At 39.5% G+C, this 16,393-nt stretch overlaps 1 protein-coding gene across 1 annotated transcript in view; it reads left to right on the forward strand.

Annotated features, from left to right (window-relative positions):
- The window catches only part of LOC137977037 (uncharacterized), a 2,335-nt gene extending 352 nt beyond the window's left edge, over nt 1-1,983 (forward strand). Inside the window, exons 1-3 of the mRNA XM_068824335.1 lie at nt 1-645; nt 799-1,280; nt 1,324-1,983. The exon at nt 1-645 is cut by the window's left edge and continues 352 nt beyond it. Coding sequence (XP_068680436.1) covers nt 1-645; nt 799-1,280; nt 1,324-1,983 — 1,787 coding nt within the window. The remainder of the gene's footprint in view (nt 646-798; nt 1,281-1,323) is intronic.
- The last annotated feature ends 14,410 nt before the right edge of the window (nt 1,984-16,393 follow it).

The following is a 16,393-nucleotide window of genomic DNA, read 5'->3' on the forward strand; positions in this document are numbered from 1 at the left end:
TTGAAGATCCCTTGAGAAAGAATGACGCTCATTATCTCAGTCACTTCTTTGTTTTACGTCCAGAGAGCGAAACAACACCCATTCGAGTGGTATTTGCAGCCAATGCAGGCCATATCTCTCTGAACGGTTGTTTATACACCGGTCCCTGCCTCCTCAGGTCATTGAACACTGTCATTCACCACTTCAGAGCTAACAAGTATGCATTTGTAGCGGGCACAGAGAAAGCCTTCATGAGAATTAAGATTAATGAAGAGGATTGTAACTATGTCCACTTTCTGTGGTTTGAAGATGGTGACCCTGACAAACCAATCAGAGTTTATCGGTACGCGTCTGTCTTTTTTGGAGGAACAAGTTCTCCATTTATCCTTAATTCCACAAGTCTTCATCATCTTTCTAAGTATAAGAAAGATCAAGATCCATCTGTTCAGTTTGTTGCTCATGACCTTCAAGAGAAGCTTTACTGTGACAATGTACTTACTGGAGCACATGATGAGGACACTGCCATTCAGTATTACAATATCTCAAGGCAGGTTATGAAGGATGGTGACATGAATCTGCGCCAATGGTTCACAAATTCGCCAGCGCTGAGCACCATTATTGACAAGATGAGGACTGGTTCTGAGAGAGATCGTGCTGGCTTGTTAGGCATGACGTAGAACCCTAAGGATGACACGCTACACTTTCCATGGAAAGCCATTGTAATTCCTCCTGACGTGAAGTTCACCAAACGACAAGTCCTCAGTTCTGCTTCATCAACATTTGATCCTATTGGCCTCATCTCCCCTGTCCTTGTTCCAGCCAAGAAATTCATTTCATCTCTGTGGGATAAGGGATTTGATTGGGATGAAGTTCTCCCTGACGAACTCCAGCAACAGTACAACCAAATCGCCACAGAAATTGAAGCAGCTTCAGCATTTGTCACCTCACGTTATTTGGACTTTGACAAAACTTTACCAGTAGAAATGCATGTATTTTGTGACGCATGCCCCACCACTGCTGCCGGTTGCTGTGTCTTCTTTGTTCAGAATGAGAAGGTCAGATTCATTGTCTCCAAGGTCAAACTTTCCTCGTCTAAACATTTACGAACAGTTCCCCAGTTGGAATTAATTGCCATGGTAATGGCTGCTCGCCTTGGTGCAGCCATAAGAGAAATGTTCAGCAAGGACTCATCGTACTACTGGACTGACTCCACTATTTGTCCTCACTGGCAAGAGCGAGACTTCCTTCTTAAAGAACAGACGCAACCCACCTGTCCGCACTTCCAACCCAGACCTCAGCTGGTTCGTCAACTTAATCTGAAGCTCAACCTGGTTGGCCTTTTAGTTGCCCCTGGCAGATTCGAGCATGCAAATGCTCAAACAAGATGCAAGAGAACCAATTCTCATCGCTAAAAAGTCTCAGTTTACAACTCTGCTTGTTCGTTCAGTCCATGAGAGACAGCTTCACACTGGAGTAAGAGAAACTGTTGTAGCACTGCATAAGAGCTTTTGGTTGCCATCAGTGCGAAGTGAAATTACAAGGGTGCTCAAGCGATGTGTCAAATGCCGATACGAGATAGGAGGCGCATACAAGCTACCCCCTTCACCCCCTTTGCCTGACTTTTGCCTTAACATGGTGACACCATTCTCTACAGTGGGGATTGACTTTACCGGTCATCAGATGGTCAAGAAGGGTAACAAGACAGAGAGATGTTACATCTGCCTGTTCACTTGTAGCACCACTTGCAATGTCAATTTGGAGATTGTTGATGACATGACGACCGATCAGTTCCTTCTTGCATTCAGGGGTCACTGTGCCCTCTATGGAACTCCTTCACTTATTCTGTGTGATAATGTCAAAACATTTCCGGAAGGGAATGAAGACATTCAGAAGTTGTTTCAAGTCATAGAAGATCAAACAGTACAGGATCACCTTGCCCAGAAGAGAGTTCAGATGAGGCACATTCCTGCCAAGTCACCACACTGGGGAGGCATGTATGAGTGACTGCTTGGAGTAGTTAAGATGTCAACCAAGAAAGTTCTTTGTCGCGCTCTCATCAGTCTGCCCGAGCTACAAACACTCATCAAAGAAGTACAAGCAGTCGTAAATGATCGTCCAATCACACTCGTCTATCATGATGTCAATGATCCAGAACCCTTGACACCGTCAAAGTTGCTGTATGGTTTCAATATTACTGCTTTGCCGCACCCTGTTGTTGATCCTGACGAGTTGAAGGATGAAGACTTCAATGAACATGATCAACTCCATAACGCCTTGAAATGACGCTCATTGCTGGTTTAGCACTTTGTCCAACGGTTCAAGTGTGAGTACCTTGCTTCGCTGCGGGAGCATCATGTGTATCATTCTAAGAAGCGAGGATCCCAGGAGGAGATTGTTAAAGTCGGGGATGTGGTACTTATGCACGCAGAAAATGTTCCTCGAAGTTCCTGGAAGTTAGCCATTGTAAAGAAAGTTCTTGGTGGTAGTGATGGCCTAGTTAGAGCCGCAGAGATAAAAACAAACTCTGGAGCCACCAACCGTTCAATACATCTCTTGTATCCCTTGGAGGTCACACTGACGGATCCTAAGGAACACTTTATGGGAATTGAACTGCAGATTTCACAGGTTGAAACACTCATAAGAAGCAAACGAATTGCTTCACGTGCCCGCCCCCAGTATGTGGAATCTGATGACTAGCAATCTAGACTCACTGCGATATTATTAACCTGCGGTGTGCGTTTGGCGCATGCGTAAAAGACAAAATGAAAACGTGCTCAACTGCAGGAAAGACCGCCATGTTACAACTTGAAGTCGTTGTGTTGTCATTAAGTGTTGTCACTGCATCCTATTCTGTTAAAAGTTTCTGATTTTGTATTAAATTCAGTCTTGTGGTTTACACAAAATTCTAAACGTTGATGGAGGAATGTATTGGAGGCAACCCCCAGTACGCACTGGAATCTTCCTCAACTCCTGGCCCCTCTGATAATTTCAGCTCCAGCTCTGATGATGAGAATCAGGGTACCACACCGAGAAAGAAGGCACCTTCTAAACGCCCTTCCAAATAACAAAAAAACGAGAAGAGGTGAAGGGAATAGGTGGAAAATAGGAAAGTGAGAATTTTATAGGAAATGAATGAGGAGGAGAAGAAAACTTTTTGGGCTTCTTCTTGAAGTCATGAAAACTGTTAACAAGTAGTTTTCTCTTCACATAATGCAGGCTTGTCCTTTCATTACTTAGTGGACATTTGAACATTAAGGTATTTACATGTGACTTGATTTGGTGTTTATGAAAAGTCTTGCACCCTTAACAGTCAATTTATTTTTTCCATGTTGATAATTCATTCACCTTTAGTGAACTTATAAATTAGGCACTGCTGGCATAACTGCAGTGATGTCCAATGACAAATTGTGTTTATGCATATAGCTAAAAGGTGTTGTTATTGAAATACCATCTGGCTTACATTGGCTGGATAACAAGCGACTCAGAGACAGTATCAAATTCTTCATTTTTACAAAAATATAAATGACATACATTTAAGTGTCTATTCTTACTACTAAAAATGATTTTTTGGTAAGATTAGTTGTCCTTTACGTTCTCTTTCATGACTTGTCTTGAGAGATAAATTAAGCAAGAAAGTGCTTCCTTGGGGTAATAATTTTTAAAAATAAAGCACTATTTGTGAGTGCAAAAATGTACTGCATGATGGTTATGCCTCCAGCCCTACAACATTTGAAAATGTCACTTCAGAATGGTTTTGTACAATGCTCTTTGTTCTACTTTCAAAGTGAGAAATATATGGCTACACAAGCTGATTACTCGGCTTTCAAGTCAGTGACAACTCAGTGGTCCAAATATCTAGAATTAAAAATGGCAGGGGTAGGGGTGGTGTTTAGAGGGTGCTTTGATGACAAACAATGAGGGAGGAGGCTTAACTCCAACTGTTAGACAAAGCTAACTTTAAAAAAAGAATGTATTTTCAATGGGTTGGAGTGCAACTTTTGAACTAATTGTCTTCAGGGAAGGTATGATTTGTAAGATTTCTATGTGTAATACTAAATAATAATTATTCATAAAAATTCTTATTATTTGGAGGGGTATTCAACTCCCATGAAATTACACTTTTGTAAAGAATTTAAGGGACATCCAGGTTTTAATAAATGCTTACGCTTTTGCTTGGCTGTTCTGTGTTGGTCATTATCATCATCATCTTCAAGAAAGTAGCTCTCAGTAAAATTATGCAACACACAGGCTCCCATAACTATCTTAATAATGAGTTTAACACTCAGGTGATTTAAGATGCATCAGTCTCCTCCATCTCCCTTTCAGAAAACCAATTGCACGCTCTACAGTCTGTCTGGACGATGACTGGACATTGTTGAATTGTAGCTGATTTGCAAGTAAGTGACCATTATTGCGGAAAGGAGTCATGAGCCACCTGTAGTAAAGACATAATTTATCATATTTTTAAAAATATGTGATCTACGTAAATGCATTTACCCAAATAAGCACTGCCCCTGAAGAATCACCACCCTCAACATTTGAAAGTGAGAGAGGCACCTTCAAACTAGTGCCACACTTGTTTGAAACATTCGAATTCAAGAACATTTGATGCTTTGAAGAAAGTCAACATGTCAATAGCACTGTTTTCAATTGACGTCACGATCTAGCGCCCAAAGCATTGTTGGGTTAATATCCGGACAAAGACAAATACATTTTAGTGAGGTTCGTCTGCATTTTAATCCCATAATTCTTGGCAATAATCTATTTTATCAACTGTGGAAAATGTTACTGAAGACATTACATTTAATTCCTTTCATTTGCTTTAAAACCTATTGAAAATTTGATATTCACATGAATGAATGAATTCACTCCCTGTCAATAACCATTTCTTAATACATTCTGCTGTTGAAGAGAAAAGAACATAATTTTCAGTGAAATTTACCTCAAAAGTGGATACCCTCCATCCCCAATAAGGTGATAATCACAAGGGAACTGATCATCAAATGTGCATAAAGAGAAGAATTTCTCGAAACTCTGGAATCATGAACAGATCCAGGCCAATCTGTTAGCACCATGTTGTTGTCACAAACAATCATTCTATGTACCGCCACAGGGCTTGCCCATCCAAACAAGACAGGGAGGGATAAATTATCAGTTATAAGTCTTTTTACCTGCAAGTGAGGAGCAAAAAACTTTTTTCCGACAGATATAAGACTCTGGTTCAACCGTAGGTGCCCTGATCTGTATATATGTTCCATCAATAGCACCTACAAGTGGAGCAGGAATGGTACAAAACATGGACCCCCCTTGCACATAGCGACAATTCCTTGTGTCTCTAAGAAAAAAGTGTTGTTCCCTCAATTAGAGAGCTGCCTCATTCACTGTGGCAGCAATAATTAAAAGTATATTGCCATTTAATACACTTCAATCCAAGAAGGTTTCAGTCACGTAAACCATTGAAAGGAAATTGTAAACAACAGATCAAGTTTAAAAAAGTATTTCCAGATCACTCAAGTAACAGCCAGAGAGAGAGGATACTTCACTATCACTGAATTCTTGGTTTTCAACCACGTGACAAAGGTGGCCATGTTTATGGTCAAAACAATACAACTGTTTTTCTGCAGAATTTGCATAAAATAAAGTTTAATTCCCAATGGAGAGACAGGCGTATTATTCCGGACCACCAACATGACTGCCTTGACATCACATGCAAACCAGCAATTACTCACTTTCTGGTAGTACAGCACTCACCTATTGTTCCAGGAATCCCTACGCTTTAAGAACTTTCAGCAATCTCTCTCATTTCCATTTCCATTACTGCAAAATGCCTGAAAGTACACATATATTTTAGTTTTTTGTGTCAAAAAGAATTTATGGGATTCACACAGCTCAAAATATGGAATAATTTGATCTTCTTGTGAAAGTTTGCGCGACATGAGTTTCATAGAAATCATGAAATGAAATTTATAGTCTTTTCAGTGAGTGAGCCTGAACGTTGACCGCTTTTCTTAAACTGTGGACTCGGTTTATTTCATCCTTGATATTCTGAAGCAAGGGTTCCGCATGACCGATCATGTAAGCTTGTTTGTTTTTCAGTCTGCCATTTGTTCGAATGATATCTTTAGAGACAAAGATAACAATGCCGTAATGTACAATTGCTGGTGGAGGAACAAAAGGAGCTAAAGAGAGATCTTTTGTTTTCTACCACCAACAAGGCAGGGATGACGTAGCGTGAAAACCACCTATCACTGGACATATCCTTCACTGGAGATAATTAACAGTTTTTTTGAACAGTCTTACGATCACTGAGAATAAGAAAATACAGGAAAGTCTTACCATTTGGCCACTTCAGATAGTGTAAGTGCAAACAAAAAAAGGCAGAGTTTACTCCCCGCATGATCCTCCCACAACTGCTCCTTGTGATGTTCAATGTATTGGCTACCCGTCTTGTAGTGTCGCAAGCATTTGCCATCATCCGTAACTAAAGCAAGACTTGTTTTTCCGGAGGAATGGGCACCCTTCCAAATTCATTACCCACGTTTATATGGCCTGAGGCTACAATTTCGGTCATGAGTAACTCACAGGTGTTGTGACTAAGAGGAAAATGACACGCCAATTCATTGCCAAAGTATGCTGGCACAGTTTCCTCAAAGTAACCGACACTTCTATTTAGACTTTAGACACGGCAAACAGAAAAATGTTGTCCTCGGAAGCCAGTAACTCAGGACAGCCAACAAAAACCCATGTTGCGCCATTTTCATTTACCTTAATTGATGTCACTTTGTTGTCATAGCAACAAGAATTTCACCACTGCAATACCTCCCTGGGGACTCAAGAATCTGTTTGGGATGCTGTTAATGGTTCAAGAACTGTATTTTCTGTTCTCTCCGAATAGTAATTTGCTTACCATTAAAAGTTAATTTTTCATCCCAATGGTTTAATGGAAATGGTAAGCGCCCCTGGACTCATCACTTCTGTGACTTGGCCAGACAAGATAAAAACGTTACTCCCTCAAGGGCCAGGCATAGTAAACTTTTAGATGCTGGTCTTGGAAAGGCACGACTTTCAGTTCAAAAGAATGCAAACCACAAAGAACTAGGTACAGCTCTGGAAAATCATTTTCCAAAACTAAAAGTAGCCGGGGGTTCGAATTTCTCTGTGCCAATGGAAGAGGAGGTCCTTCGGGTATACAGTGCTACATTTGCAGGAGCCCTTTGGCCTGGTTGTGGTGTACATCTGCCCTCTCCTTACAGATTTAGATGAAAGTCCATTGAAGCAAGAGGTAACACTTGTGCAAATGCTTCAGTCTTAGCCGTTACTGTTAGCAGCACCACAGAATAAGGTGTTCTTGTTCACCTTTTACCAAGGGACCAGTGTAATTAACTTACTTGTTTGTTTTTAGCTTTTTTGCCATCAAGTGACCATAAAATGTGCACTGAATGAAAAGAAAATGAAATGTCCTTTTGCAGGTTAGACTTACCCGGAAGGTAGATTGTGTGAATTGTGGACTCTCTATTTCCATGGCAATGGTTAGAAGGGGTGGTGAATGGTCCGTCCAAAATCTTAGCACTCACAAACGTTCCATCTGACATCCTTTGTGAAGAGTTGGTGTTTTGGTCTCAGTATCAGACTCGCATACAAGGGTCTCTTCGTCTCGGCAAGTCCTGGATTTCAACCATTCATCACCTATGTTAAAGACCACCGACAGGAATGTACAGGTGGATCCTCAAGGTAAATGTTTTTAAACTCATATTGCATCCTGCGGGTAACTTACTGGGTCTGATAAGTGTAGTTTTCTGCTGGCTGACGAACGAAAGAAGTGGAAATTTTTCTCTAATTCAGCTGGGAGTATGGGTTCGAGTGTGCGCGGGTCTTCAGGTCACATGGCGTTTCAAGGTTCAGTTGTTTTTGTTGCCTTCTGCCCACCCGCCCTGCATGGGTTTTTGGGTTTTTGTAGGTTTCATATAGTGCCTTAGTTAGATTATTCTTGTATCTAGGCTCAATTTCATGTCAGCTATTTATTCACTCCCTTTTGTGCTGTGATGCCATTGATTTGTGCTGTTGATGTAAGAAAGTTCAGGTTGCATAGTCGGCTTGGCATGGCTCCCAGTTGTGTGTGAAAAGTGTATTTTTAAATGTATTCTCGTTTAGTCAGTTCAAAGCTGACAAAATTGACTTCTGTTGAGTGACATTTATCACCAAAGATGCTTACCGGGCCTGGTAAGTTACCAGGACTTTCGAGAAACAGGGAGGGGGAAGGAACAGGGGGGTAAAACTCCCTTCTCCCTACTTTCTGAGCCAGTTTCTCCCACCTCCCTACTTTTTGAGCCAATTTCTCCCTCCTCCCTAAACGTTTACCTCACAGCACCTTCAAGTATATATACCTGGACAAGTAATAGATGTTAGGGCGAAAAATGAACCAATTATACTTATTTAAGTATGAATGTTACGGTACTTACATTTTAGGTCCAATGGGCTGAGAAATTTCTTAGTTTTGCAAACGTTTGATAACTTGGTTTCATCATTGAGTATTCTTTAACAGGCTTGTTACTCACGACTCTGTTACAATAGTCTGAGTCAAGTTCAAGATCAGAGACTTGAAACATTGAGGGAATCCAACAAGACATAATTGAGGTGTTCTAAAAATCACTCTAGCCAGGTAGATCCAGGTAGATGCTTGACCCTACCGCTGACCAGTTAGCTCAGTTGGTAGAGCGCCAAACTACTGTGCGTTATTCAGTCTATTCAAGCGACCAAAATCAAACAATTCCCATTAAAAGTAATCATAAAATCTAGCTGGTGCTGTGATAATTCTGTTAGAACGCGACCGTCCAGGTAAATTGCAGCGACCAATTTGTTCTGTGGCATCATCATCACTATCACCTTCATCATCCAAAACGTCAGGATTACTGCTTACGTCTCTGTTAAGCCTGGTGGATATCAGCTCCTCATACTGTCGCTCATTCAGCCTAATACCATCAAAAATCGATGCCCTTGCTGACATTGAACATGCGGGTAATGACGTTGTAGTGTACCACAGTCTCTGTTACTTGCCAGTTGAACTGCAAGCAGTCTTCTTTGTCTTGTGTAAAGACTTCCGCGGATGCGCTAGACGTGCCGGCATGAATGTCTTCGTTTGCGACAACCAGCATATCCTCTTCCTTAGCCTCAGTTCTAACAAACACAGATCCCTTGTAGAAAATTACTTTCTCCCTTGTAGCATGCAGGTTGCTGTCCTCTCTTCCGCAAAAGAAAGCCAAGAAGTTAAAATCCACATTCTGAGGTGGCTCTGATTCGTACAGTCCGAAGGGCAATGTTTTTTTTTTTTGTTTTTTTTTTTTTTTACTTGCAACACAACAATACAACAATGTACATAAAGAATAAAATCAACTAATAACGAACAGCATACTATACAAGTCGCACGTACTAAAGTACATATATATATATATATAACCATAACAACAATTAAGACGGGGGGGGGGGGTTAGTATCAAACAGAAGAGCAGTTTTCAAGTTTCCATTGCCATTCAATTTTCCTCTGTAGTTCTACAAAGTTGGGCGTCTTAGAAAGTGATTTACAAGTGTATATATAATATTTGGTGTAAAGAAGGAGAATATCTAGTCTGCGTTCTTGGGCGTTCGTCAGTTTGCATTTTTCCTCCTTTATTTGGAATAGAATCTGTTCATTCAGGGGAGTAAGTTTTAAGTTGCTCAGATTATTGAACCATTTCACAATATCGTTGTAAAATGAGGACGTAGTAGAACAGTCCAAAAATGTATGAAGTATAGAGTCTTGACTTGAGCATAGAGAGCATTGATCATCGACTGTAATTTTAAATCTTTTCAGTTCTCGCTTAGTGACAGTTATCCTATGCAGGAGCTTAAATAAGAATTGCCTTAGTTTATTATCTTTAGTTATATCTTTTGAAAGTTAGCTTTCCAGGAAACAAACGAATCAGGGAAGAGTTGTTCCCAAGCTTTCACACCAGTAGGCACAATGATACAGTTTTCATTAAAAAGTTTGAAATAATGTTTGCACCTCATTTTGGCCAAGGAGAGCGAAGGGTTTTTAGTTAACTGAAGTATATCCTCCATTTTGAAGAGATCATGTGGCGTAATTTGCGTTTTATATGCACTACATTTAATCTCGCTGGGAATAGCGGCAATCATTTGAAAATATTGAAGAAAGTTAATTTCTAAATCAAATTTATCCTGAAATTCTTAGAGAGACAAGAACTTTCCGTCTTCATTAAGCAAATCGTGAACCAAAAAGATTCCTTTTTCAAACCATGTTTTCCAAAACAATATTTTCCCCTCAATCTTTATTTCCCTATTATTCCACAAGACAAATTTCCGTCGTTGGTCAAGGTCATACATATTAACAGGCTCCTGATAGTATTCTAGCATTTTTTTGTAGAACAGGGGCAAGCTTGAATCGATGCATTTTGTATCGTAGTTACAATTTAATAAAAAGGTTAGGCCACCATTTCTATTAAAATAGTAATTTGGAATTGCCTTCCAGTTAGCGTCACTGCCATCTAGCAGTCTGCCAATCCAGCTCAGACGAAGGGACTTTGACATAGTTCTGAAATTAATAAAATTTAAACCTCCATCTACAAGAGGTTGATAAATCACTTTTCTCTTAATTTTGTCTTTCTTATTTCTCCACAGGAAGGCAAAGAGTTCAGCTTGCGTTTTTTGAATAATATTTTCAGGGACCGTAAGCATCGAAGCAGTGTTATCAACTGAGATACTCCTATTGTTTTCGCTAAGAGCGTTCGGCCATAAAGAGAGAGGTCACGCATCTGCCACATATTGGCCCCATTAACTTTTTGTTGATCGTATGATATAATGCCAGATGTCAAGGGAGTGGAAAAGGTTTCCAAGGACTTCACAATTTGCTTACGCAAAAATGATAATAAACAAATTAGAAATGTGTTAACATAGGACAAATTTAACTGGAAAAAGACACAATAAATTAGTCATGAATTCAGAAACCAGAAAAAAACCATAAGAGAAATCTGTCATTCCACTCTGTAAACTAGCCTTTAAGCAGAGTAAATTTATTAGAAAAAGCAGTTTTACTATTTCATAACTAACAATTGTAGTATTGTATGTTGGAATAGGTTGGTTGATTTGAATTTGGTGTTAAAACATCCAACTAGTTACATAAAAAAAGACGCCCCGGGAAAAATTAAATATAAAAACTTTAAAATACCCTTAAGTTCCCTGACCATTTTCATGATGACTCGTGATGCATCCGTCACAACCTCTCCAAGCTTGAGGCTATTCATCATCCTCTCCAAAAGTTGCTTACACCCCATCTTCTCCATTAAAGAGGACGTACCACCTCCTTCTCGTTTGTCAACCACCTCAAGATCCACAATGACATTAAGGTAGTGCTCCATCATTGTATACACACAGTACTTAGCACTGAACCCAGGAGAATCCATCCTTCCTTCGCCACAAACCACAATAACATCATTCTCAAAAACCTTCCAAACCACTTCCTTCATTTTATCCCACATGTCCCTGATGCTGGGTACAGCATATAAACTCTGAACCCCTGAGAATGCGGAAGACGAAACAAAATTCAAATTCATGCTCTTTCCTAGCAGAGCAACTTTCTCAAAGTTGTTTCCTGACACAAGAACTGATGAGGCCAACAACACAGATGACACATACATTTTTTGGCCACGTTTTTCACCCAAAATATATGAAGAACTCCACCCACCACCATGACCATTACTACACTTGTGTGTAATCAGCAACACACCACCCTCCAATTTTTTACTTATGACCTTCCGTTGACCTGTACACCCAATTTCTGAACAATTTCCTTCCAGCAACTGTACAATCTTTTCCACCTCCACAATACCCCGGTCTGCCTTCAACAACTCAAGATACCTACTCAGGTGTTCCCCAGGTACTGCCAGTCCTTTGATTGCAGGCTTTATCCTGGATTTCATATCCTCGATGGTCTCATCAAAAGTCTTTGGGCCAAAGACAGGAAGGATTGGTGATGACTCACTGCATGTTTCACCTTCTGTCTGCACCTCTGCTGGACCTGTGGGCTCACCCTCTGTCTGGGCGGGGGCACTTTCATTTCAAGATCAATGTCCAGAGCTGTCAATGTGGCGCTGTCAAGTTCGCACAAAAAGCTGTAAAAATAACAGAAACATAAAATTAATATATCATCGTAAATTCAGCATTCCAGCCTGATAAACATTTAAAAAATCTTTTCAAAATACTAAAATTTGGTTTAGTGGTTTATAAGTACTCTTTTCCAAATTGCCATGGCAAAATAAATAAGTACATGTCATTCCTTACCTTGTTTGATCGACTTCCATATTTTCAAAAGTTACTTCTTCTTCACTCCTATTGCCATCATCAGACTCACTGAACTGATCACTATTGTCCCAGCTATCTGCAGTCTCGGAGTTACTAGCATCAGAAGCATGATCACCAGACCTGAAATGACAACTTCACCATTATTACCATCTATCTATCATGTAATGTTTCATGTGATGTGTCTTTCTGTCTTTGTTGTTGTTTTTAATAATCGAATGTAGCTTCTTTGTTGCTCTTAAACTCTGGGACCACTGTAATAATTACTGGCTTATTGGTGTTGTGGATTCTTTGCCTAATAATGAATGCTTACTTATTGAGCTGTGTCTTTCTCGCTGTGTATCATGTAATAGGTGAATCTAATAAAATAAAATATTGCTGATGCACTGAACAGTACAAAAGAACTCTCTGTGATAAAAAATTGTAATAGTAACAGGATGTGAAAATTCTGATCCAAGTAAATGCTGTAAAGTAAGGTCACTACACTGCAAAATTCCAAAACCCAAAGAGGGTCTTAGGATCACAAATATATTCAGAAAATAGTTTTGCCCATCCCTAACATTACTATAATATCTGATTGCCCGTCCCCTTTTAGCTGTACATAATCCCTCAGAACTGATTGAGTCCATTTTGTGTTATGTTTAACTATATTTTGTATTCCTATCTCTCAATATTTTAACAGACTTGACTGCCAATGAGCTTCCTTTTTTATAGGCTGGGAAGATTAAGGGCTGTGAACAAATGTGACAGTGGGTTGAACCTGTGAGGAACCATTTCTGGCATTGTGCAGAAACTTGTGATGGAGATGTTGAAGAGCTGAAGGTGTAAGTCTTACAATTATTTGTTTCACTGTTTGAAACTGGATTGCTCCTGGTGACATTTGAAATGAAAACAATTTTTGTTTTATTAAGGATATGTGGCTGGGAATCCTACATCATGTCTGTGGAGAGCACGAGTGGGATGCCGGGATGTGTTCCCATGGACCACTCACAGAAATAGAAAGTGGAAAAGAATACCTCCCTATGACGTCCAAAGCTGCCAAGGAACTCCGAAAGATTGTTTTAGACCAGGAGTGGCTGAAAAGTCTAGAGCATTATGTCAGGTTCAGGTATGTATTTTTTAGGATCTCTATGGGTTTAATCACTCTTTCTTGAAACTCTATCAGTTGTGTCCTCAACCAGCTACATTGTTTATAACAACTAATACTTTATCTAGACTGAGGTAATAAAAATTAATTTTTTACCCATTTTCCTGTTCCCCTCATCTTTTTCTTCCTAGAGGTTTTTTGGTTACTAGAGAGGTGCATAAGAAAGGCCAAATATGAGCTCTGACCTTTTGTCAAATTTCCCTCTCTTGCTAAAATATTGTAAGCAAGTTGGAATTATTTTCAAACTTTGAACTAGTAGTTTTTGTGGGGGCTAGATGGACAGGATTTACAGAGAATCCAGCTTGTCTTTACGTAGTTAAATCATTTTTTTAGGCATACAAGCAATTTGGAAAACTTCAATTCCATGCTTCTAAAGTATGCACCAAAGAGGATTGCCTTTGCGTAAGTACATTTCACTGTTAATTAGACAGTGCATGCTTTACCATACAATATTAAATGGTGACATTTTCAGATGCTATGCCCTCATTAAGTATTAATAAATGGGTTGTAATATCATGTTTTAGGTATGAAGTGTTTACTGGACGGATATTGCTCGCAGCTCTTGACCACAATTTTCATGTTTTCCGAAAGACACTGGAAGGCCGGTTTAAGAACATTTATTCTAAAAGATCAGGTAACTGGGGGGTGGAACCGGTGAAGGAGTCAAAGCAATATCCTCACATGTCTCTGCTCCAGGCAGACATCTTAAGACGCCGCAGTAAAGACACAGAAGCTGTTACTAGACATATTGAAGTTTCCCCTGCAAATCCTGTCCATCTGGCTCCAACCAAAGCCATGAAAAGGGCCCCTTCGACTGAGGAGCTGGTCAAAGCCAAATTATCACGATTTCAATTTGAAAAGAAATCACAATAGCTGCCAAAGAACTCTGCATCAGTAAAAATGCAATCTTTGAAATTACTTTAAAGTGATGTGTAGAAAAAAGACTAGATTACTTGTACTCTTCAAATACTGTTTAATTCGCCTTTGTTTTACGAGGAAATGTAGGGAAATTTAGAATAAGCAGTAACAAATTTAACAAAACCCACACTACAGCTTCCTTTGTTGCACAAACTCTTTTTCAGTTTTCAAACCAGTTCGAATAAATAAATAGGTACATTATTTATTTATGATAACAATTATTGTTATTGTCAGTAGTTGCAAATTCACCCACAGTTCTTCATCTAAAATATTCAAGGTGAACTGGTAATGTAAAGAAGTAGATTTTTGAAGGATAATCCACAAAGAACAAAGAACAAAGACTCCCATATAACTGCATACCTATGTGAGAGGTCTGATCACTACTTTGTCCTGGCTTCCCATTAGGAGTCAGATTATCAGCACTGGGTTTGAATATAGTAATTTTAGATGAATATAGTTTTTAACAAGACAACCATACGTCAACTTTGGCAATTGTATCATGTTACATCATATTTAATTTGAGTATAATTAAAAGAAAGAAGTGGGCTATAAATGCTGTTGTGACATTTCTGGTTGTTACGATTCAACACAAAAAATTTTCTAAAGAGAAATGTAAAAGCATTCTTTGTCAGTAAATAATAAACAAGTAAACATTCCTATAAAACTACATGTTGTCTTTCTTTACATAGTTTGGATTTCTCCATTTGTAGTGCACTTGGTCCTTGAGTCACAATACTCATGGCGAAACAGTTATTGCTGGTCCCAAAAGTGTCCAGCTTAGAGAGTGTTGAATGTATAATAAACAAGAACAGTGAAGAAATAGAACATAACTGCACTTCTCTATTTATTTGTATCAATAAAGGTATTTTGCCCCATGTAAGGGAATCAAGGACAGTCTGGGATTCGTGAATCCACAATGGATTACAGCATTTGTTATTAGAACTTGGATTCTGGATTTCAATCATTAGTGGGATTCTGGATTTCTTCAGTTGCATTCTGGTTGCCAAAACCCAGGATTTCTGATCCGCAGTCAAAAATTTTCTGGATTCCAGAATCCGGATTCCCTTTCATGGCGCGAGATATTACTTTTTTCTAGCGCTAAGAACGGCGAAAACCCATGTAATTACCGTCTGGTGCGGGATATGCTTGACAAATAACTATTACCACACAAGAAGGCAATATTTTTCGATTCCATCTACCAAGTTTACCTAATTCCCACAATGTGTATTGCCGGTAAGCGGCCTTCCTGTAACTTTGAGTAGAGTAATCGGGTTCGTCCGCGCGGATGTCACACCTGGCTCTTATAGCTAATTGCAGCACTTCCCGATCGAGGCAAACCGTGTTAAACATGACATAAGAAGTTACACATGTCCTCTTTTTGCAACAGACGTTTTCCTGTTCATCCAGCATTCTCCTGCAGACACCACAAGTACACCAAGTTTCCGGTATATTTTGCTCTGGTTGAGGTGACGGCGGGTCAATGTCATCGCTTCCGGTTAGCATGTTTCTAGCAAATTCAAGGCTACCGCGTCCTTGACTCAGCAGCCTAATAAAAAGCTGGTCTTTATAGTCAGAAGATAGTGTGGTCACAAACTCCTACAAAAAGAAAAGAGAAAGGCGAGGCTTAAATTAAAATATAATTTAAGATTAAACGAGACTTACCTGTAACTTGAAGTTTGATGTGAATTCTACCGATTCCTAGTCAGGAACAGAGGAGTCACGTGAGATTGCGCGAGGAAGCCAGGTCAGTATTTAACAATGAATGAGCACAGGAAAAAACAAGGGTGGGGACAAATAAAAAGGACAAATTTGTCCTTTATAAGAATATGGATATATATATAGATGTATATGTTGGGTGGGCACGTGACTCCTCTGTTCCTGACTAGGAATCGGTAGAATTCACATCAAACTTCAACTTACAGGTAAGTCTCGTTTAATCTTAAATTCTACCTCATCCTAGTCTACGTCACAAGGAATCACGTGAGATTTCAAAGCCCTGTG

The sequence above is a fragment of the Montipora foliosa genome, chromosome 11, assembly GCF_036669935.1.
Source record: "Montipora foliosa isolate CH-2021 chromosome 11, ASM3666993v2, whole genome shotgun sequence".
Taxonomy (NCBI): domain Eukaryota; kingdom Metazoa; phylum Cnidaria; class Anthozoa; order Scleractinia; family Acroporidae; genus Montipora; species Montipora foliosa.